Genomic DNA, 25759 nt, shown 5'->3' on the forward strand with positions numbered 1-25759 from the left:
GGCCAGATTCAGAATAATGTCTGCTGACATCGTATGGCAAAATTGACTTCAGCTTATTGACGTTGATTTTGAAATCACTATGAACACCTGACGTGGGTCAACAGCTCTCCAGTTCAAGCTTGAGGGTTTAGTGGCACTGGGAAATCCAACACATCGGGGCTAGAGGTAGAAACATGTACAGGTCGTGCCGTATGGATGATTGCCTCTTGCTCTGCACGGCGTGCGTGCAGCATTTTACAAACAATTAATAGGCCGTGGTCAATCTACTGCTGGATGAAGGCCTCCCCAAGCAGACACCCTCCTCTCCCAGCGCCGCGATGCAAGAATCAATCTGAATTTTCCTGACCTTTCCTCTGCCTTTGACGCTGTTGATCACCCCACTCTTCTTTCTGACCTCGGCATCTCTGGCAACCCCCCCTATCCTGGCTCAAGACTCACCTTACTTCTCGCACATCCTCAGTCTCCTTCAGTCACTCCGTATCCCCTCCCTCCCCTCTTAGGGTCGGTGTTCCGCACGGTTCGGTTCTGGGGCCCTTTCTTTTCTCTCTTTGATATTGTGCCTCTTGAATCTATCATCTCCTTTTTCTGCATTCCTCAGAATTTCTTGACTGATGATACCCAAATATTATTATCCTTTCCTTCATTTACCCCTGGACCGTTGCCCTCATATCCCCTTCCTGTCTGGCTGCGATCCAGTCCTGGACCGTGTATCACTCTCATTTTCTCATCCTTCCAAAACATCAATCAGTTTCTTTCCAGCCCCTTGCTCTTCTCCTCCCATCTGAACCATCTCCTTCCCTCCTCTCTCTCCCCCTCTCCTCTTTCCTCTGCCCTCAATCTTGGTGTCACCTTTGATTCTCCCCTCACAGCTCCGCTACGACTCGCATCTGCCACTTTCATCCGTTACATTTCTGCTCTAAAATTCCTAGTTCGTTCGCTGATCTTAACCCGGTCTAGACCACTGTAATTATCTTCTTCCTGGTCTCCCTGCCCCCACTGCCCTCCATCAATTTCCAAATACGTCTGCACTAGTTATTTCCAATCTCCCCTTTAATTATCACACTTCGCCACTCCTCGTTCTTCAACTCCACTGGCTTCCCGTTCACTACACCGCTATCTTTTAAAATACCGGACTCTCGTCTTTAAGTCTCTCCATGGCATTGCCCCACATAATCTTGTCTCTTTCATCTCCTTCCATGTCCCCTCCTCTCGCCCTCTCCGTTCCCAATCGTCTCCCTGTTGATGATATCATTGCCCAGGTCGACTTAGCCCTTAAGAGTTTGGGACATTCCTGCAGACGTGGCAAGATGAGAAATCGCTGCAATCCTCAAAAACGCTAAGACACCTATTAGCAACATCAGCAAGGATGAGCGCTTTGAGCTTTCTCAACTAAATAAGAGAGATGACAGTCATCCTCTCAGCTGACAAGGGCAATGCCATTGTCGTTATGGACAAAATCACTTATAATAACAAAATTCATGACCTATTTAATGATGGCAGCTATACCAAAATCAATAGAAATCCTACCAACCACCTGGTTACGAAAACCAATAATATAATCACTGATTCGACATATTTAATCGAACCAAACAAGCGGCTTTCTCTAAAACCCTCTGCTGCTAGACCACCCAGTTTTTATGGCTTACCAAAAATCCATAAAGAAGGTACACCACTCCATCCTATCATCTCCACTATTGACTCACCCACCCACCTACAAAGTGGCCCGATTTATATCTGAGACCTTATAACCATCCACTGGTAAGACCACCTCAGCTGTACTTAACTCAGCTCACTTGGTATCTTTAATTAAGGACATCTCACTACCTCCTGGCAATTTGCTTGTCAGTTTCGATGTAGTATCTTTGTTTACCAAAGTTCTTGTGCCTGACACCATTGCAATCATTGAAGATTTGGTCCAACAAGGACAGAATACTGATGTACCGGCCCTGGTGAGACACTGCCTCACCAACACGTACTTCACCTGGAATGGAACTTTCTACAAACAAGTTGAAGGTACCCCAATGGATTCTCCCTTATCTCCAGTTGTAGCCAATGTTTTCATGGAAAAATTTGAGACATGCCATCCAGGCATCCACCCTACGTCCTTCCTTGTGGGAGAGATACTTAGATGACACGTTCGTCATCTGGCCACATGGCCTACCAGCGCTGGGCCAATTCTTCAACCACATCAATTCCATACACCCAGCCATCAAATTCACCATGCAGGTGGAAAAGGATGGCAAGTTACCATTCGTGGATGTTTTATTCGAAAAGAAACCAGATGGCTCAATGGGACACTTCTACAGGAAAGCCACCGATACGGATGCCGACCTAAAACCGACTCCCACCACCATCCAACCCAGAATCATTCCCTCATCAAAACTCTACACCATAGAGCTCGTATTTCTGACCATCACCACCTAGCCAGTGAACTTGAGCATGTAAATGAAGCCCTCAAGATGAATGGATATTCGGACTACACAGTCCAGAAAGCGATCACCCCAACCGTTGGGAAAGAACCATCTGAGGACCCAATCAAAACCATCACCTTGCCATACATAGCAGGCGTTACCAAAAAGATTTCCAAAATCATGAGCAAAACACAAGATCCAGGTTCGATTCAACACAGTATATAAAATGTGTGATCTGATCCCATCTATGAAGGATGTGATCCCTGACATGCAATACCCCGGTGTCTACAAACCAAGCTGTGTCTGCGGCAGAAGTTACATTGGGGAAACTAAGCGACATGTCTCGGACCATGTTCGTGAACATAAGGCAGATCTGGAATACGGTAGGACCAATACCTTGGCCGTGGCTGATCATTGTTTTAACGCTGTGGGCACACACAAAATTGATTTTTCCAAGCCGAAGGTACTCTACAAAACCACTGGCTATCAACAAAGATTCGTTCATGAAGCTATCCAAATAAATAAACACAGACACAATTTCTACCGAGATTAACCAGTTTAAGTCATAACTGGCGGTGATGTTTCCATCCTACCTGCAGATGTTAGCAGTTATTTCCGACTCTCTGAGTTACATTACCAGGTTAAAAGTCTTTACATTAACAGGCTAAATGTCTCACTAACACAGCCACCGCTGCTCCTTTCCCTCGATGTGGCGGTGGCTCTCGTTTTTTAACAGGCTAAATGTCTCACTAACACAGCTACCGTTGCGATGGATGTCTTACATTGACATGCTATTCTCTCACAATGCAATGGCCACCTCCACAGCTTCGGTTGCGCCCGGTTTTCTTGCATTGAGAATGCTTATCTTACATGAACAGATTGACATGCTAATCTCTCAAAATACAATTGCCACCTCCACAGCGTCATAGTCGTGGAGGTATATCAGCTCTCCGATCTTACATTTACACGCAAATTCCATCTCTAGCCCCGCCCACTTGCCCTTGGGCTACACCCATCTCTAGCCCCGCCCACTTGCCCTTGGGCTACACCCATCTCTAGCCCCGCCCACTTACCCTTGGGTTACACCCATCTCTAGCCCCGCCCACTTACCCTTGGGCTACACCCATCTCTAGCCCCGCCCACTTACCCTTGGGCTACACCCATCTCTAGCCCCGCCCACTTACCCTTGGGCTACACCCATCTCAAACCTATATAACATCCTGCTTCAGCAGCTCCCGATCTTACATTGACATGCAAATTCCATATCTAGCCCCGCCCACTTACCCTTGGGCTACACCCATCTCACACCGATATAACATCCTGCCTCAGCAGCTATCCCGCTATATATTTTCCTGCCTCAACAACTCTCCCACTATATTTTTTCACCTGATGACGATTGCATGTGTTGCGATCAAAACATCGTGATATTTATATATTTTTTATATTTTTCTATCTACGTGGCTTTACCAAACGACCCAAATAATATGTGTCTCTCCTCTCCTAGTGCTCAATTTTGTTTACGATCCTTCCCCCTCCCTGCACACCTCTACTGGAATCAACTTCTCCCATACATTGAGCAAAACTGCCCATAGACTCAGCACTGCCCATAGACTCAACACTGCCCATAGACTCAGCACTGCCCATAGACTCAACACTGCCCAGAGACTCAGCACTGCCCGCAGACTCAGCACTGCCCGTAGACTCAACACTGCTGAGAGACTCAACACTGCCCGTAGATTCAACACTGCCCGTAGACTCAGCACTGCCCATTAAAAAACAGAAGTGATATAGTCATCCTCTCAGCCGATAAAGGCAACGCTACTGTAATTATGGATACAGATTCATACAACAACAAAATCCAGAATCTGCTCAACGATGGAAGTTACTCAAAAATTAAAAATGACCCTACCAATAGCCTAGCGATAAAAACCAACAAGATCATCACAAGTTCGACCTCCCTAATCGACCCAACTAAACGTCCCTCCCTAAAAACTTCTGCTGCAAGACCCCCTAGATTCTATGGTCTTCCCAAGATTCATAAAGAAGGCACCCAACTACGACCCATCGTATCCACGATCAACTCCCCTACCTATAGACTAGCCCGTTTTCTGTCAAATACCTTGCTGCCTTTCACTGGCAAGACCGCCTCAGCAGTACTTAACTCAGCCCAATTGGTCTCTATGGTCAAAGACGTTGTACTGTCCCCTGACGATATCCTTGTCAGCTTTGTTCACCAAGGTCCCAGTACCTGATACCATTGAAATAATTGAAAATTTGGTCCAACATGGACTAGACCCCGATACACCTGCACTGGTTAGGCACTGCCTCAACAATACCAACTTTACTTGGAATGGCTCCTTCTACAAACAAAATAAGGGTACCCCCATGGGATCCCCCTTGTAACCAGTTATAGCCAATATTTTCATGGAGAAATTTGAATCAGACGCCATCCAGACTTCCACCCTCAGACCTTCCCTGTGGAAGAGATATGTGGATGACACTTTTGTCATTTGGCCACATGGCCTCCCAGCTCTGAACCTTTTCCTACACCACATCAATTCCAGACATCCCGCCATCAAATTCACCATGGAAGTGGAGAAAGATGGCAAGCTATCATTCTTAGATGTTCTGTTTGAGAGGAGACCTGATGGCTCATTGGGGCATTCTGTCTACAGGAAACCCACCCACACAGATTCCTACTTGAAACCTGATTCCCACCACCACCCAGCCCAAAATAATTCTCTCATCAAAACTTTATACCATAGGGCTCATTGCATTTCGGACCAATACCACCTGACCAGTGAATTAAAACATGTACACTTGGCCCTCAAAATGAATGGATACTCTGACCGTACCATCCACCAAGCTGTTTCTCCCTCCATACAGAAACAACCACTTGATACTCCAGTCAAAACCATCACACTACCATATATAGCAGGCGTTACTAAAAAGATTTCCAAAATTCTAAACAAACACAAGATCCAGGTCCGGATCAATACAGTACACAAAATTCGTGATCTGATCCCATCCGTGAAGGATGTCATTCCTGACTTACAGTACCCCGGGGTTTACAAATTGAGTTGTACCTGCGGTGATTGCTATATCGGGGAGACAAAGCGACATGTCTCTGACCGAATTCGCGAGCACAAATCAGATTTGAAACACGGCAAAACGAATTCTTCTGCCGTAGCTGATCATTGTTACAACGCTGTGGGTGATCACGATATAATTTTCTCCGATACCAAGGTTCTTTGCAAACCCACGGGTTTTTATTAGAGATTTGTTCACGAGGCAATTCAGATCTACAAACACAGACACAATTTCAACCGAGAAGATGGTTTCAAATTAAGCAACCATTGGAAAGATGTTCTAAATCGAACCAAACATTAAACTAATTTTCAATGGTACAGTATATTTTTCAAGTAGTGGTACCCCAAACTTTCGCAGCTCTTAAATTCCCTTTTCACACCATCAATAGGTAAACTCCCCCTCCCCCCCCCGCGCCAACCGGCATGTACACCCGCATGTACACTACCTCTATGCTAAGTCAGCCAATCAAATGCTAATTTTTATGCTAATTCCTTTGTCAAGGCACCTTGTTTCCTCGCACACAGCTTAAAGGTCGCGGTCTGAGCGTGGCTGTGTTTCACTCCAGCGCTGTCCTCGAGACAGCCTGATCCCTTCACCTGATGAAGGCCGCTTGTGTTGTGGCCGAAACGTCGTGATTTTTGTTGTTTTAATTTTTACCTACGTGACTTTACCGAATAGAACCAAAGAGTATGGATCCTTGCAGTCACGAAAGCTTTAAATCTAGAACTGCCCATAGACTCAACACTGCCCAGAGACTCAGCACTGCCCGTAGACCCAGCACTTCCCGTAGACTCAACACTTCTTGTAGACTCAACACTGCCCGTAGATTCAGCACTGCCCGTAGACTCAACACTGCCCGTACACTCAGCACTGCCCGTAGACTCAGCACTTCCCGTAGACTCAACACTGCCCAGAGACTCAACACTGCCCAGAGACTCAACATTGCCCAGAGACTCAACACTGCCCAGAGACTCAACACTGCCCAGAGACTCAACACTGCCCAGAGACTCAACACTGCCCGTAGACTCAACACTGCCCAGAGACTCAACACTGCCCGTAGACTCAACACTGCCCGTAGACTCAACACTGCCCGTAGACTCAGCACTGCCCGTAGACTCAGCACTGCCCGTAGACTCAGCACTGCCCGTAGACTCAGCACTGCCCGTAGACTCAGCACTGCCCGTAGGACTCAGCACTGCCCGTAGGACTCTGCACTGCCCGTAGACTCAACACTGCCCATGTATATTAAGCAACCCCCCTCATCAACCTCCTTCCATTCCTCTCTCCATGTCTGACCCCTTCTCTGTTCCCCATTCTCTTCCCTCCCCTCGCCCCCTCCACTCCTTCCCGTGCCTCCCCTACCCCTTCTGTGATCCCCAAGTGCCCCTCTGTCACTGCTGTCACTCATTCCTCAATCCTGGTGTCACTCATTTCTCAATCCTGTTAGCACCGCCCCTGCCATCTACACCGTTCCATTCTGAGTCACCGCTCCTGGAAGCTTTGTCGAGTGCCTTGAGCAAAGGTGCTCGAGGAATCGAGGTGAGACAAGCTCCCTGCACAGGAACTGGCCTCTACCGCTCCATCCCCACAGCAGACGAAAACCGCTGTTGGGGTGCATTAAAGTTCATTCATCAACGCCAAGACCCCACTGCCAGGCGACATTGTGACGACGAGCGCGGGGAGTGTACGCGTTTCCACGGCTCGGTGGACAAATTCAAAAGATGGGAGGCAGGAATGCGCCCCGGGGGGACGCGAAAGGAATCGATGCACCGCGCTGTGCCCAAAAAACACACAACGGTCTCGCCGCTAGCAACATCGACCCCTGGCAAAGTTGCTTTAGCGAATGCCAATTATGACCTGTGTGGCATGCACAGGGTAGAGATGACATATGCAGAGTACAGTTACACACAGGCAGGAGATGAGATACACGCAGGGTAGAGATGAGATACAGGGTAGAGATGAGATACACGCAGGGTAGAGATGAGATACACGCAGGGTAGAGATGAGTTACACGCAGGGTACAGATGAGATACACGAAGGGTAGAGATGAGATACACGCAGGGTAGAGATGAGATACACGCTGGGTAGAGATGAGATACACGCAGGGTAGAGATGAGTTACACGCAGGGTAGAGATGAGATACACGCAGGGTAGAGATGAGATACACGCAGGGTAGAGATGAGATACACGCAGGGTAGAGATGAGATACACGCAGGGTAGAGATGAGATACACGCAGGGTAGAGATGAGATACACGCAGGGTAGAGATGAGTTACACGCAGGGTAGAGATGAGATACACGCAGGGTAGAGATGAGATACACGCAGGGTAGAGATGAGATACACACAGGGTAGAGATGAGTTACACACAGGGTAGAGATGAGATACACGGAGGGTAGAGATGAGTTACACGCAGGGTACAGATGAGATACACGCAGGGTAGAGATGAGTTACACGCAGGGTAGAGATGAGATACACGCAGGGTACAGATGAGATACACGCAGGGTAGAGATGAGATACACGCAGGGTAGAGATGAGATACACGCAGGGTAGAGATGAGATACATGTAGGGTAGAGATGAGATACAAGCAGGGTAGCGATGAGATACACGCAGGGTAGAGATGAGTTACACGCAGGGTAGAGATGAGATACACGGAGGGTAGAGATGAGATACACACAGGGTAGAGATGAGATACCCGCAGGGTAGAGATCAGTTACACGCAGGGTACAGATGAGATACACGCAGGGTAGAGATGAGATACACGCAGGGTAGAGATGAGATACACGCAGGGTAGAGATGAGATACACGCAGGGTAGAGATGAGTTACACGCAGGGTAGAGATGAGATACACGCAGGGTAGAGATGAGATACACACAGGGTAGAGATGAGTTACACACAGGGTAGAAATGAGATACACGGAGGGTAGAGATGAGTTACACGCAGGGTACAGATGAGATACACGCAGGGTAGAGATGAGTTACATGCAGGGTAGAGATGAGATACACGGAGGGTAGAGATGACTTACACGCAGGGTACAGATGAGATACACGCAGGGTAGAGATGAGTTACACGCAGGGTAGAGATGAGATACACGCAGGGTAGAGATGAGATACACGCAGGGTAGAGATGAGATACACGCAGGGTAGAGATGAGATACACGCAGGGTAGAGATGAGATACATGTAGGGTAGAGATGAGATACAAGCAGGGTAGCGATGAGATACACACAGGGTAGAGATGAGTTACACGCAGGGTAGAGATGAGATACACGGAGGGTAGAGATTAGATACACACAGGGTAGAGATGAGATACACACAGGGTAGAGATGAGATACACGCAGGGTAGAGATGAGATACATGTAGGGTAGAGATGAGATACACACAGGGTAGAGATGAGATACATACAGGGTAGAGATGAGATACACACAGGGTAGAGATGAGATACACGCAGGGTAGAGATGAGATACATGTAGGGTAGAGATGAGATACACGCAGGGTAGAGATGAGATACACGCAGGGTAGAGATGAGTTACACGAAGGGTACAGATGAGATACACGAAGGGTACAGATGAGATACACGCAGGGTAGAGATGAGATACACGCAGGGTAGAGATGAGATACACGCAGGGTAGAGCTGAAATATACGCAGGGTAGAGAAGAGTTACACGCAGGGTAGAGATGAGATACACGCAGGGTAGAGATGAGATACACGCAGGGTACTGATGAGATACACACAGGGTAGAGATGAGATACACGCAGGGTAGAGATGAGTTACACGCAGGGTAGAGATGAGATACACACAGGGTAGAGATGAGATACACGCAGGGTAGAGATCAGTTACACGCAGGGTACAGATGAGATACACGCAGGGTAGAGATGAGATACACACAGGGTAGAGATGAGATACACGCAGGGTAGAGATGAGATACACACAGGGTAGAGATGAGTTACACACAGGGTAGAGATGAGATACACGCAGGGTAGAGATGAGATACACGCAGGGTAGAGATGAGATACACACAGGGTAGAGATGAGTTACACACAGGGTAGAGATGAGATACACGGAGGGTAGAGATGAGTTACACGCAGGGTACAGATGAGATACACGCAGGGTAGAGATGAGTTACACGCAGGGTAGAGATGAGATACACGCAGGGTACAGATGAGATACACGCAGGGTAGAGATGAGATACATGCAGGGTAGAGATGAGATACACGCAGGGTAGAGATGAGATACATGTAGGGTAGAGATGAGATACACGCAGGGTAGAGATGAGATACACGCAGGGTAGAGATGAGTTACACGCAGGGTACAGATGAGATACACGCAGGGTAGAGATGAGATACATGCAGGGTAGAGATGAGATACACGCAGGGTAGAGATGAGATATACGCAGGGTAGAGAAGAGTTACACGCAGGGTAGAGATGAGATACACGCAGGGTAGAGATGAGATACACGCAGGGTACTGATGAGATACAGGCAGGGTAGAGATGAGATACACGCAGGGTAGAGATGAGTTACACGCAGGGTAGAGATGAGATACACACAGGGTAGAGATGAGATACACGCAGGGTAGAGATGAGTTACACGCAGGGTAGAGATGAGATACACACAGGGTAGAGATGAGATACACGCAGGGTAGAGATGAGTTACACGCAGGGTAGAGATGAGATACACGCAGGGTAGAGATCAGTTACACGCAGGGTAGAGATGAGATACACGGAGGGTAGAGATGAGTTACACGCAGGGTACAGATGAGATACACGCAGGGTAGAGATGAGTTACACGCAGGGTAGAGATGAGATACACGCAGGGTACAGATGAGATACACGCAGGGTAGAGATGAGATACACGCAGGGTAGAGATGAGATACACACAGGGTAGAGATGAGTTACACACAGGGTAGAGATGAGATACACGGAGGGTAGAGATGAGTTACACGCAGGGTACAGATGAGTTACACGCAGGGTACAGATGAGATACACGCAGGGTAGAGATGAGATACATGCAGGGTAGAGATGAGATACACGCAGGGTAGAGATGAGATATACGCAGGGTAGAGAAGAGTTACACGCAGGGTAGAGATGAGATACACGCAGGGTAGAGATGAGATACACGCAGGGTACTGATGAGATACACGCAGGGTAGAGATGAGATACACGCAGGGTAGAGATGAGTTACACGCAGGGTAGAGATGAGATACACACAGGGTAGAGATGAGATACACGCAGGGTAGAGATGAGTTACACGCAGGGTAGAGATGAGATACACACAGGGTAGAGATGAGATACACGCAGGGTAGAGATGAGTTACACGCAGGGTAGAGATGAGATACACGCAGGGTAGAGATCAGTTACACGCAGGGTACAGATGAGATACACGCAGGGTAGAGATGAGATACACACAGGGTAGAGATGAGATACACGCAGGGTAGAGATGAGATACACACAGGGTAGAGATGAGTTACACACAGGGTAGAGATGAGATACACGCAGGGTAGAGATGAGATACACGCAGGGTAGAGATGAGATACACACAGGGTAGAGATGAGTTACACACAGGGTAGAGATGAGATACACGGAGGGTAGAGATGAGTTACACGCAGGGTACAGATGAGATACACGCAGGGTAGAGATGAGTTACACGCAGGGTAGAGATGAGATACACGCAGGGTACAGATGAGATACACGCAGGGTAGAGATGAGATACATGCAGGGTAGAGATGAGATACACGCAGGGTAGAGATGAGATACATGTAGGGTAGAGATGAGATACACGCAGGGTAGAGATGAGATACACGCAGGGTAGAGATGAGTTACACGCAGGGTACAGATGAGATACACGCAGGGTAGAGATGAGATACATGCAGGGTAGAGATGAGATACACGCAGGGTAGAGATGAGATATACGCAGGGTAGAGAAGAGTTACACGCAGGGTAGAGATGAGATACACGCAGGGTAGAGATGAGATACACGCAGGGTACTGATGAGATACACGCAGGGTAGAGATGAGATACACGCAGGGTAGAGATGAGTTACACGCAGGGTAGAGATGAGATACACACAGGGTAGAGATGAGATACACGCAGGGTAGAGATCAGTTACACGCAGGGTACAGATGAGATACACGCAGGGTAGAGATGAGATACACACAGGGTAGAGATGAGATACACGCAGGGTAGAGATGAGATACACGCAGGGTAGAGATGAGTTACACGCAGGGTAGAGATGAGATACACGCAGGGTAGAGATGAGTTACACGCAGGGTAGAGATGAGATACACGCAGGGTAGAGATGAGATACACACAGGGTACAGATGAGATACACGCAGGGTAGAGATGAGATACACGCAGGATAGAGATGAGATACACGCAGGGTACTGATGAGATACACGCAGGGTAGAGATGAGATACACGCAGGGTAGAGATGAGATACATGAAGGGTAGAGATGAGTTACACGCAGGGTACAGATGAGATACACGCAGGGTAGAGATGAGATACACGCAGGGTAGAGATGAGATACACGCAGGGTAGAGATGAGATACATGCAGGGTAGAGATGAGTTACACGCAGGGTAGAGATGAGATACATGTAGGGTAGAGATGAGATACACGCAGGGTAGAGATGAGATACACGGAGGGTAGAGATGAGATACACACAGGGTAGAGATGAGATACATGTAGGGTAGAGATGAGATACAAGCAGGTAGCGATGAGATACACACAGGGTAGAGATGAGTTACACGCAGGGTAGAGATGAGATACACGGAGGGTAGAGATGAGATACACACAGGGTAGAGATGAGATACATGTAGGGTAGAGATGAGATACAAGCAGGGTAGCGATGAGATACACACAGGGTAGAGATGAGTTACACGCAGGGTAGAGATGAGATACACGGAGGGTAGAGATGAGATACACACAGGGTAGAGATGAGATACACGCAGGGTAGAGATGAGATACATGTAGGGTAGAGATGAGATACACACAGGGTAGAGATGAGATACACACAGGGTAGAGATGAGATACACGCAGGGTAGAGATGAGATACACGCAGGGTAGAGATGAGATATACGCAGGGTAGAGAAGAGATATACGCAGGGTAGAGAAGAGTTACACGCAGGGTAGAGATGAGATACACGCAGGGTAGAGATGAGATACACGCAGGGTACTGATGAGATACACACAGGGTAGAGATGAGATACACGCAGGGTAGAGATGAGTTACACGCAGGGTAGAGATGAGATACACACAGGGTAGAGATGAGATACACGCAGGGTAGAGAATCAGTTACACGCAGGGTACAGATGAGATACACGCAGGGTAGAGATGAGATACACACAGGGTAGAGATGAGATACACGCAGGGTAGAGATGAGATACACGCAGGGTAGAGATGAGTTACACGCAGGGTAGAGATGAGATACACGCAGGGTAGAGATGAGTTACACGCAGGGTAGAGATGAGATACACGCAGGGTAGAGATGAGATACACACAGGGTACAGATGAGATACACGCAGGGTAGAGATGAGATACACGCAGGGTAGAGATGAGATACACGCAGGGTACTGATGAGATACACGCAGGGTAGAGATGAGATATACGCAGGGTAGAGATGAGATACACGAAGGGTAGAGATGAGTTACACGCAGGGTACAGATGAGATACACGCAGGGTAGAGATGAGATACACGCAGGGTAGAGATGAGATACACGCAGGGTAGAGATGAGATACACGCAGGGTAGAGATGAGTTACACGCAGGGTAGAGATGAGATACATGTAGGGTAGAGATGAGTTACACGCAGGGTAGAGATGAGATACATGGAGGGTAGAGATGAGATACACACAGGGTAGAGATGAGATACATGTAGGGTAGAGATGAGATACACACAGGGTAGTGATGAGATACACGGAGGGTAGCGATGAGATACACAGGGTAGAGATGAGATACACACAGGGTAGAGATGAGATACATGCAGGGTAGAGATGAGATACACGCAGGGTAGAGATGAGATACACACAGGGTAGAGATGAGATACACACAGGGTAGCGATGAGATACACGGAGGGTAGAGATGAGATACACGCAGGGTAGAGATGAGATACACACAGTGTAGAGATGAGATACACGCAGGGTAGAGATGAGATACACACAGTGTAGAGATGAGATACACGCAGGGTAGAGATGAGATACACGCAGGGTAGAGATGAGATACACGCAGGGTAGAGATGAGATACACACAGGGTAGAGATGAGATACACACAGGGTAGCGATGCGATACACGGAGGGTAGAGATGAGATACACGCAGGGTAGAGATGAGATACACACAGTGTAGAGATGAGATACACGCAGGGTAGAGATGAGATACACGCAGGGTAGAGATGAGATACACGCAGGGTAGAGATGAGATACACACAGGGTAGAGATGAGATACACACAGGGTAGCGATGCGATACACGGAGGGTAGAGATGAGATACACGCAGGGTAGAGATGAGATACACACAGTGTAGAGATGAGATACACGCAGGGTAGAGATGAGATACACACAGTGTAGAGATGAGATACACGCAGGGTAGAGATGAGATACACGCAGGGTAGAGATGAGATACACGCAGGGTAGAGATGAGATACACGCAGGGTAGAGATGAGATACACACAGTGTAAAGATGAGATACACGCAGGGTAGAGATGAGATACACGCAGGGTAGAGATGAGATACACGCAGGGTAGAGATGAGATACACGCAGGGTAGAGATGAGATACACACAGGGTAGAGATGAGATACACACAGGGTAGAGATGAGATACACGCAGGGTAGAGATGAGAGACACGTAGGGTAGAGATGAGAGACACGCAGGGTAGAGATGAGATACACACAGTGTAGAGATGAGATACACGCAGGGTAGAGATGAGATACACGCAGGGTAGAGATGAGATACACACAGGGTAGAGATGAGATACACGCAGGGTAGAGATGAGATACACACAGTGTAAAGATGAGATACACGCAGGGTAGAGATGAGATACACGCAGGGTAGAGATGAGATACACGCAGGGTAGAGATGAGATACACGCAGGGTAGAGATGAGATACACGCAGGGTAGAGATGAGATACACACAGGGTAGAGATGAGATACACAGGGTAGAGATAAGGGGTTGGAGGTGAGGACCCACCCCTTCCAGCGCTCGGGCAGGCAGGGGCTGCTGAATCCGCTCTCCCGGTCCTCGCCACTGCTCACCCCGGACGTGCTCCCGGCCGCCACGGGGGAGATGGCGCCGAGCGAGGACAGCTCCAGCTCGCCCAGGCCGCTGGACGACAGCGCGGCGTCATCGCCACCCACTCCCGCCGGCTCGGGGCTCGACGTGGCACCGGTCTCCATCGCACACGCGAGGCCCTCACCGCTTGCGTCCGATACCTCCTCAGAGCCGTCCGCTTCCGCAACGTCATCCTCCCCCTCCTCGTCGTCCTCGTCGTCCCCCTCCTCATCCTCCTCCGCCTCCTCCGAGCCAGGAAAGGGCGGCTCCGGGTCTGCCGGGCCACTCGACGGGAGCGCACCCAGCGGCCTCCCCTCCACGGGGCCGGCTTGAGGGCCCGCGCCATTTGCCGACGCCCATGCGAGATCCCCGGGCTCGGCCTCACTGTCACCACGACTGACTGTCTCCTCCTCCGAGACAGACGCTTGCGCGATTTCATTACCATCGTTCTTCCGATCCTCCTCCTCTTCTTCCTCCTCCTCCACCACCTCCACCTCCTCCACTGCCTCCTCCACCAACTCCTCGATGGGAAAGGACAACTCCTGCGAGACACGGTCTTCCTCTCGAGGAAGGGGCAGCAGCTCTGCTGACTCTGCATCACAAGGGGCGATGTCCATGTTGGGAGACTCCCTGCACTGGCCGGGTGTCACGCCCATGGCCCCGTCTGGCTCGACAACACTGGACAACACCTCGGCAGCGAGAAGTCCTGCGGCCGGCCCGCCGTGCAAGGGCCCTCCGTTAGCATTCCCCTCCGTTGGCGCCTCTCCGCTCTCGCCCGGGGCGTGACGCGACCGGGCTACGTCCGTGATGCTGCCATCGCCATCCTCCGTTTCTACGGCCTCCTCCTCCTCGTCATCGCCATCGTCCTCCTCGATGGGAGTCAGTTGCCCCGGCAAGGGCGTGCCGTCAGTATCCGAGCTGAATGACCAGCCGGGTGGGGCTGGCATCACGTCAGAAAATTCCGGGCCAAAGCCACTGGTCAGCAATGAGGCGCCATCATTTGTGTTGTCGGTGGATTCCCACAGTGCCCATCCTGCTATTGTCAGTTCGCTATTCACGCTCTCGTTTGGCGCCTTCCCTTTGCTCGAATCTGCAGCGGAATGAGAGCCAGCTACATCATCGTCTCCCACCTCCACCTCCTCCTCGGCCGCTTCTACGTCGTCAGCATCGGGAGGAGGTGGCGTACCATCGGGCGCGTCGTCGTCGCGAGGGGCTGTATCGTGGTCCACGCTGAATGACGTGCTGCCATCGAGAGGGTTCGCGTGAGGAGACTCATCCCAGTCCGCGTCGCTCCGCGTGGGCCAGTTGCCACTAGCTGCATCGACAGCAGTGGATGCGGCGGCAGTGGACTCCTCGTCGTCATCCTCGTCGTCATTCACGTTCGCTTTCCCCGCGGGCGCTACACTCGGAACCGGAGCCTCATCCCAGCCGGCTCTGCCCGCGATCCCCTCGCCGCCGTCACCGCCCTCTGTGTCAGCTGCTGGAACAACGGCTCGTGCCTCCGGCTGCTCGGCATCGGCAGATGGCGGCTCCTGCGCGGCTTCCCCACCGTGCAGACCACCGTCAAAACCCAGAGCCCAGAAGGGGCTGGGTTCAACGAGCGGTCCATCAGAAGACGCGTTCAGGTCTAGGCCACTCCCCAAGGGCATATCGTCATTCATGACTGAGGCTGCAGACTGCATGGCAAAGCCATCGTTCATAAGCTCGTTACCGACACACTCCAACTCGTCTCCGTCAATGATTTCATATCCACTGCTCCCTTCCAAGGTGGCTATTTCCACAAGGCCATCATCATTCTTCCACTCCACGTCGGGAAAAGGAAACTCCTCTACTTCGCCCTCATCAGGTAGAGTACTCACTAAATCTATACCTGGCAAGGGACTGGACTGGGTGAGAATCGCATCAAAGAAATCGTCCGAGACCGGGAGCTTTGATAGAAGCGCATCATCACTCAAGGCAGCGACAGGCATCGTGTGCAGACCTGTGTTCGTTGGCTCATCATCCAAGTTATTCTGCATAACCACTTCATTGCTCAGACCCAGAAGGTCGCTTGATGTTGCTCTGCATGCTATCGCATCTCTACTGTCCTCCTTGGGCTCAACTTCTCCCGTGCTGCCGCCGCTGCTGTTGTTGTTGTTGCGGTTGCTTTCGCCAAACTCCAAGCCTGCATGAGCCTTCCCTTCCGCCGCCGCGGCACCGTCGAGGGGGAGGATGTCAAAGCCCAAGTCCGATGGGGGTCGAGTGGCGGAGCGGTCTGGGCTGCCGGGCGCCATTTCCAACTCGTCGTCCAGGCCCAGGCTGCTGGACGAGAGCAAGTCGTCACTCGCGGTGAAGGCAGACATGGCGGGCAAGTCGGTGTTGGTCAGCTCGCTCAGCTGGCTCACCACGGTGAGGTCCTCCCCGCTCAAATCCATGGCATTCTCCGGCCTGGCCTGGCCGCCTCCTGTGCCAAACTCGTGAAAGGGTGGTGCATCCGTGACGCTCTCGCCGTGTGGGAGGAAGTCAAACTCCAGGCCAAGTGAGGGTTGTGTCCCAGCCAGGACAGAGAAATCTGAGGTGACCTCCGCGGACTCAATCAGGCTCAGACCTAGGAGGTCATGTGATGCTTGCTCGAGGCTCACAGCGGACAGTTCAGCATTCGTGCTCATGACCCAGGGATCTGGGCCATTTGGGCTGAATGTTGAGTCCGAATCCTTTGGGCTGAACGTTGAGTCCGAATCCTTAGGGCCGAACATTGAGTCTGAATCCTTCTGGGATATGAGGCCCCAAAAGTTGTCTGGGTTTTGGCTCGGAGCGCTTTTGCTTGGCATGACGTTATCGAGGTCGAGTCCCAACAGGTCGGCGTCATATTTCCCGCTCACCAACTGCTCAACCGAGAGTTCTGCGGATTGTTGATTTGTGGTGGCGGCAAATCCATCGAAATCCAGGCCCAAATATTCCGACGGGTTTTCATTTGTCGAAATAAAGCTGTCAAAGCGTCTGCCCAGCCCAAGCTCGAACACATTTTGAAGGTCTTGAGACTTCATCAGAAGGGGCGAACCAAAGTCCCCACGACCCACTTTGTCTTCATGCTGATGCCCTCCGTCGATGACCTGCGGTGCTGCCTCAAGTGAGACAACCAGGTCTGAGCTGAACGCCCCACTCACGGCCCCGCTGCCTTCCATTGCCTTTCTTTCAGAGCTCCCCAGTGGCCACTGCCGAAGGATAACTCAGCAGCGTGTGAATCCTTGAAGCTGCCCTCCTATGTCCACTTTTTGAGCGGCACGTGCGTAGAGACGTGTGGTGTGAACCCTGCCGAGCGGACACAGGCACACGCGGGGATCCGCCACTGGTCAACAAAGCAACAAACATCCCCATTCACTCTTACAGACGACAGAGGCAAGCACTGCTGGAGCGAGCATCTACCGAGTCCAGGACGGCACTCGAGAGGGGGTGGGGTGCGGCCCCAAACACCCCGGGTCACCTTTGTCTTTCCAGTACTGATACTCACACACCATGAGACTGGGTCGACCTAGGGGAGGCCCAGGACTGGTCCCAAGATATTCATCACTCATGTTGGCCATGGCTGGGGCTTGCACCCAGGTCGCTGGCCAAGCTTCTGTGGCCACTGTGGCCATGTGCACAGGACAGGGCTGTCGTGGGCCAGATGATTCCCAACTTACTGCCAGCCAGAGCCACCCAAAGGCCACCCTCCCTCTGGCCACAAGGGGAAAGCCCGAGAGCATCTCTCTGCAGGCCACCTGATGTAACAATTACACAATGGGCACGCTCACAAATTCCGAATCGTAGAAAATCGTAGAAAATTAAATAATAATTCGTGGTAAATGGTTTTCCCTGTCAAGTGGTAACGAAATACAATTTAAAGAGCTGACACTAAATTACAATGCCTCTGCTGTGCATGGATTTTGTCTGTCTGCTCCTACGATTGGGAAATCGATATACAGTACAGCAAAGCATAACCATGCTATTAACTGACCAATCACAATACTTCCTGTTGTCGGTCAGTTATCGATTGAGGTCACCTGACCAACAATGGATGCCCCCTAATTGGCCAGATTCAAAATCCAAACTAAACACTTGACCAATCTGCGTGTTCGGTTCAGGTGCATGGGGCAGGCAGCAGAAGGATCCTTGTGTTAAGTGGGAAATGTAGAGAGCCAATGGAATGCTGAGCACGTGGTGTATGGTGGGTGGTGAGTTGATGGCTGGTGAGTGGCGGGTATCAGGATAGCGGCGAATATCTGGTGAGTGGTGAGTGCCTGGTTAGTGGTGTCAAGTGAATGGTGAATATCTGATGATTTGATGGCCAGTGTCTGGTGAGCAGTGGATGTCTGACAAGGGTCGGACGTCATGTGTCACATCACCCCGTCTGTAGGACGAGCTGCAATCGAGGACATATGTACTGTATAACACTCTTTGGTTCTTTAGGTAAAGTCACTTAGGTAGAAAAATAAATAATACATCACGACGTTTCGATCGCAACACAAGGAAACGTCATCAGGTGGAAAGATACAGCAGTAGAACTGCTGAACAGGAAAGAGCTGCTGCTGCAACAAGAGGTTATATAGAGGTTTGAGGTGGGTGTCACCCAAGGGTAAGTAGGTGGGGTCAGAGATGGAAAGGAGTCCCGTCGCCGTACACACGCACGCACGCACAACAGCTGCGTTAAAGGGAGAGAATGGCATGTTAATGTCAACGAGTATAATGGGAAATGAGCCCCGTCGTCGCACACAAGCAACGTCGCTGCACGCACGCACAGCAGCTGCGTTAAAGGAGGATTGGAATATAATAGTCGACGGCTCGGGCAGCGGCTTTGTTCCTTGTGTACAAACTATGGTTCGTTTCTGCGCGCGTTTGTTTGCTGGCTCTTGGGTTGTGTCTCAGGCCGGAGAGGGAGCTTCGACTTTGGCTTCTCCAAAAGGCACAAAAACCCTGGGCCCCCTTCAGCAGATTGTGAATGGTAACAACACCAGGAATAAGCCCACAAGGTCTGTTTCACCAAAAAAAAAACCCAATGCAAACTAAAACAGCGCATCACGTGTGTTCACACATGGGTGTATTTGTTTCAGCAGAAAATCCCAAGATTGGTTTAGACTTCTCCGAGTCTCACCAGAAGAGTGCGGTCCGGTCGACAGATGCCGCCGTGCTACCTTGGCGTTACTGAGCAAGGGGCATCAAACACCGCGGGGATGCTCGGCGTGGCACGGACCGTTCCCACTTTCAAATCCAAGCCCCGTGTTCAACTCGCCACAAGGAACAAAAACATCTCAAAATAACTCGAGCGCAGCTCTAGCCGAGGAGGACAACAAAGTACTTCCGAATGGAACTTTAATTTGGAAAACAAGAGCTGTTTAGATTCTCTGCTGCACGAGCATTTGATCTTGACAAAGTTTACTCTAAGACGACAGCTGATGGTGCACGCTGCTGCCCGCCGCTGTTGTGATCGGTCATGGCTCCAGGCTCCGAAAATTAAGAGAGACAGTGGAATCCATGACTGGTTTTTTAGTCATGAAACCGCTCACGTTGGGCTTGGGCTGCTCTCTCTATTGCTGAGAGCCCCTCAGCGAAGAAGTTTGGATTTCAATAAAAGATCATTCCCATCGCACTGTCAGTTTAACATCATCATCAGCATCACAATTTCGGACCTTAGTTCTAACATTCAAGAATTATTAACATTCCGTAATGTAGCAGCTACTAGAGCCATGTGAAGCGGTTAAAATCCGAAACTCTCCCCACAATCAATGCACCACCCCGTGGCAGAGAACAGTCGGGAACAGGATGCAAGAGAACTAGTTCTGAAGGCCCTTTACACCAGGCCTCATTATCTACACTAGGCGCACAACACACGTTATATCACCAGTTCTCGCTGTTCTTAGTATGGCAATCAAACCTGACACTTTTACATTTTTAAGGGGCTGGAATTTTGCCAACATAGGGCCAAATCGAAATGTTAATTTTGACGAGTTTTGTGGTGACCAGGCCGAGACCGTCAACTCGGCTACACTTGAGAAATCAGGTTCACCAGGTTTACAGGCGGGCGATGCCGGCTGAGCCTCACAGGAGCCGAGGCCGCCCGGGCCCATGTAGGCCAGGCCTTCACAGAGAGCGAGACGCAGTCCTGGCCAGCGATGCACTTTGCTCGCTGGGTGCCCTAAGCCAGTGGTGGAAATCCCCTGTTCCCATGGTGAGTACCCATGTCTATACAGAACTACTCCTCACTTCCCACTAAGTGGTGTGTTCAGTGTGTTTAGCCTGTTGGGAGGGTGGTTTAAGTTGGGACCTGAAGCTGTAGAGTTTTCGATGTTTAAAATACGATATGCGAAGGGTGGAGCAGTGGGTGCAGTGGTTAGCATGCTGCACTATGAACCCGGGCAACCTGGGTTCCATTCCCCACCATGGCCAACATCAGTGTGGCGAGTGATATCAGAACCAGTGCTGCCCTCCTTCCTTCACCAACCTGCACTGGTCAGTGTGGTGAAACTTGGTTAAAACAAAAACCCATGACTGACATGGCATGGGGTGGCCTTCAACCATTGATGGTAGAGAGTGGCTGGAATGTATGATTATTTTTCCTATGAGTTACATTTATACAACAGAGCGACATTTTTCCAAAGACTCAACGCACTTGTACAGAAATGTCCTTGGAGCATTGAGTAGGCATTTAATTTAAGCACGTTTGGCTATTTTAGGTGTTTCATAAGACGCCACCAGGGTGAAATTGCCTCTGGGAACTCGTGTCGTATAGCACACAACGTGGGCATGTTACACATATATATTTATTTTTCACACAAAGCAATAATGAACGCCAGCAAACCATGACGGATCATTCTCAGCTGTCAGCAAGTATATTTGGGAGAGCGGAAAAATCATAATCATCTTAATTTCCCCCATTGCTGAAGAACACGAGGATCGCACAAATAAATCACGCGAGGCTGAGAGAAGGCGGCACTCGCAACATTATCCGCCGTTCTATTGAGAGCAACAGAACAGCAATCTTCTCAAACGCCAACCCACGACGTCCCACGAAACTCGACGAGAAACGCGGCTCCGCTTGCCCCTCCACCAGCAATCAGGGCACGTGAGTGGCGCAATCAGGGCACCGTGCTCACAGCGCTTGGCTCTCAGTGGCAAGGATGTGAGTCCAACATCCGGTGAGCGATTAACTCAGCGGGCCGTGATCCCTCTGGGGGTTAATGGAATGTTGTACCAAGGAATCGGGATGCAATGATTCACCAAAATCCGCCCGAGTTGCTGTAATCATTTATTCAACAAAACCTTTCTTTAATATTAATGTCAATGGAGCTCCTCTATTGGTTACAGGGGTCACGTGAACCGAACGAACGTATGGATTTGGAAAACATGATGCTTACACAAGACACATTTCAATCTTGAGGAATCTAATTGATTTCAACTGATGAGTCGATGCAGCGTTACATGCCAAGTGGGAAATCGACTGTGCTTGTCCTACGGATAAACTGACACCTGGCCATGGGAACGTGGAATTTCTACTACCGACTCAGTGCCACCAACGGAGGTGAGCAATGCCCCGTTCCTGTCTTGGCAAGGTCACGGCGACTTTAAAATCCACGCGAGAGCAGTTTCACTCCAAGAGCCATCGGGGATAAAAAATGGCACAACCGATCGATGCATTTTCCAAATGACGTAAAAACAAAGAAGCATTGATTTTATTCCTGCGATTACAACACGTATATATATTTTTTGCCACTGGTCGTTAAAGCCGCAGCAAAGATTTGCGGTAATAAATAACGAGTGAGAGGTTCAAAACAGTGAGACCGTTTCGAAAGGGATCCGGCCTCTGTTAGTGCCGTTCACGTGCTGTGCCGATCATTGACCGGCCTCCCAGCGAATGATTGAGAAGAATTCGTGGTGCTCGCTCGCACATTAACGCGGTGCCGATCCCTCACACACGTGACGGCGACTCCCCAGCCTCAGCGATGTCACTCGAAAACCCCCCGGGCCGCTGCCACCCGGCATCACGGTAGGGCCCCCACTTTGCGCCCTGACGCTGTCTCACGAAGCAGGCCCGCTCAAAGATGCTGCCCTCGCTACCGGTGGCCTGGCCCACATTGGGCCAGAGGCGACCCGGGCGTCGAGCCGAGAAGAGGGTGGAAATTTACCACGGGAGTCTCATAATAATACAGTCATAATAATGCGAATTTATAGATACGCATACCGAAAAGTCTAAAGGCAGTAACATCTTGACTTCCTCGTGCCAAGGCCCATTGCATCCACACGACTACGCCACAGACTCGCGCTCCTATTTTGCTCTCATCTCTCAAGCTCAAACGTGGCTCTGGGAGATGTCCATCCCAACAGATGATTCCTCATCTCAATGATCCACTCAGACCACTCTCTCTCATCGTCGATCTGTCTCCTCTCCGTGTCTCTGCTATACAGTGAGGGGAAAAAGTATTTGATCCCCTGCTGATTTTGTACGTTTGCCCACTGACAAAGAAATGATCAATCTATAATTTTAATGGTAGGTTTATTTGAACAGTGAGAGACAGAATAACAACAACAAAATCCAGAAAAACGCATGTCAAAAATGTTATAAATTGATTTGCATTTTAATGAGGGAAATAAGTATTTGACCCCTGGGTGGCAAAACCCTTGTTGGCAATCACAGAGGTCAGACGTTTCTTGTAGTTGGCCACCAGGTTTGCACACATCTCAGGAGGGATTTTGTCCCACTCCTCTTTGCAGATCTTCTCCAAGTCATTAAGGTTTCGAGGCTGACGTTTGGCAACTCGAACCTTCAGCTCCCTCCACAGATTTTCTATGGGATTAAGGTCTGGAGACTGGCTAGGCCGCTCCAGGACCTTAATGTGCTTCTTCTTGAGCCACTCCTTTGTTGCCTTGGCCATGTGTTTTGGGTAATTGTCATGTTGGAATACCAACCACGACCCATTTTCAATGCCCTGGCTGAGGGAAGGAGGTTCTCTCCCAAGATTTGACGGTACATGGCCCCGTCCATCGTCCCTTTGATGTGGTGAAGTTGTCCTGTCCCCTTAGCAGAAAAACACCCCCAAAGCATAATGTTTCCACCTCCATGTTTGACGGTGGTGATGGTGTTCTTGGGGTCATAGGCAGCATTCCTCCTCCTCCAAACACGGCGAGTTGAGTTGATGCCATAGCGCTCCATTTTGGTCTCATCTGACCACAATACTTTCACCCAGTTGTCCTCTGAATCATTCAGATGTTCATTTGCAAACTTCAGACGGGTATGTATATGTGCTTTCTCGAGCAGGGGGACCTTGCGGGCGCTGCAGGATTTCAGTTCTTCACGGCGTAGTGTGTTACCAATTGTTTTCTTGGTGACTATGGTCCCAGCTGCCTTGAGATCGTTGACAAGATCCTCCCGTGTAGTTCTGGGCTAATTCCTCACCGTTCTCATGATCATTGCAACTCCACGAGGTGAGATCTTGCATGGAGCCCCAGGCTGAGGGAGATTGACAGTTCTTTTGTGTTTCTTCCATTTGCGAATAATCGCACCAACTGTTGTCACCTTCTCACCAAGCTGCTTGTCAATGGTCTTGTAGCCCATTCCAGCCTTGTGTAGGTCTACAATCTTGTCCCTGACATCCTTGGAGAGCTCTTTGGTCTTGGCCATGGTGGAGAGTTTGGAACCTGATTGATTGATTGCTTTTGTGGACAGGTGTCTTTTATACAGGTAACAAGTTGAGATTAGGAGCACTCCCTTTAAGAGTATGCTCCTAATCTCAGCTCGTTACCTGTATAAAAGACACCTGGGAGCCAGAAATCATTCTGATTGAGAGGGTGTCAAATACTTATTTCCCCCATTAAAATGCAAATCAATTTATAACATTTTTGACATGCGTTATTCTGGATTTTGTTGTTGTTATTCTGTCTCTCACTGTTCAAATAAACCTACCATTAAAATTGCAGACTGATCATTTCTTTGTCAGTGGGCAAACGTACAAAATCAGCAGGGGATCAAATACTTTTTTCCCTCACTGTAGCTACCATCATGCTCATTAGTGCGGCTCTTCCTCTCCTTTCAGTAACAGCTACCACGACCGACACGCGCCTCGCTGAACGAGCGAGATACGCTCCGCAAAAATTGCTCGGCAAGCAAAAACTCTTCAAGCGATCTCGTCGTTTTCCCATCGACTCCCTCCCATCTTCAATTCCGAGCAACGTTTAGGCCCCAAAATGTCCCACTCCTTGAACAACTTGTTTTTAACCTGAGAAATACAAATCATTTTTAAATTCAGGAATAAAATATCAAGCGGAGCACTTCACCGCACACGAAGAGCCACAGTGCTTGCAGGGCGCCTGTTCTCAGCGTCTGAAATGAATTAGCTCCACCCCACCCCTCCCTAACCCCCCCCACCTACCCCCCACCGCTGTGCCGTGACACTGAAGATCCTGTAGGGAGCACAATCATAACACACGAGGTGAGGAGACTAGAAGCAGTATAAACAATATGGGAAAAAAGAGACGGGTCGCGATGACCTTGCTCAAGGAATCCTCAATACTAATTGAAACGGGAGGAATTCGATGAGCTATAAAGCTCTTTTTCATAGATGTCCAGTAGCGGCACGGAGTCAGCAGATTACCCGCGAGTGCGAATCATTAATTCCTTATACGCCACTCGACTCCGACAAACACAATGGATTAAACAACTCGTTCTACTGTTTGCTACAAAGCATCACTTCAATGCCTTGGGTTGAGGTTACTTTTCAAACTGATGTCTGTTATACTCTGCGAGAGGAATTCAGCCAAAGTAAGTGAAAACCCAAAAGTACAGACCCGACAAAAACTAAATCCAAAACCGCCAAGCGGTCAGCAACAAACAGCACTATTGAAGGTGTAATACATTCGGATTAAAGCGCTTCTTGACTTAAACGAAGTTATAATAACTTGGAAAGAGAGACGCTGATGGGAGAATGACTTGCAAAGTGGAGCAGTGGGAGGGAAGAAGTGGACGTGAGGTGACCTGCAGTGTGGTGGTTGATGGG

The 25759-nt window shown here is 49.7% G+C and overlaps 1 protein-coding gene across 4 annotated transcripts in view; it reads right to left on the bottom strand.

The window, feature by feature from the left end:
- Window positions 1-25759, bottom strand: part of RAB11FIP4 (RAB11 family interacting protein 4) — a 72327-nt gene that overhangs the window by 18196 nt on the left and 28372 nt on the right. For all 4 annotated transcript variants that reach the window (XM_032967366.2, XM_032967364.2, XM_076072311.1 and 1 more), the window contains one exon: window positions 14676-18047. In XM_032967366.2, coding sequence (XP_032823257.2) covers window positions 14676-17920 — 3245 coding nt within the window. In that variant the 5' untranslated portion in view covers window positions 17921-18047. The remainder of the gene's footprint in view (window positions 1-14675; window positions 18048-25759) is intronic.

This window comes from Petromyzon marinus, chromosome 37 (genome assembly GCF_048934315.1).
Source record: "Petromyzon marinus isolate PM22_M1 ecotype Great Lakes invasive population chromosome 37, UKy_Petmar_22M1.pri1.0, whole genome shotgun sequence".
NCBI classification, from domain to species: domain Eukaryota; kingdom Metazoa; phylum Chordata; class Hyperoartia; order Petromyzontiformes; family Petromyzontidae; genus Petromyzon; species Petromyzon marinus.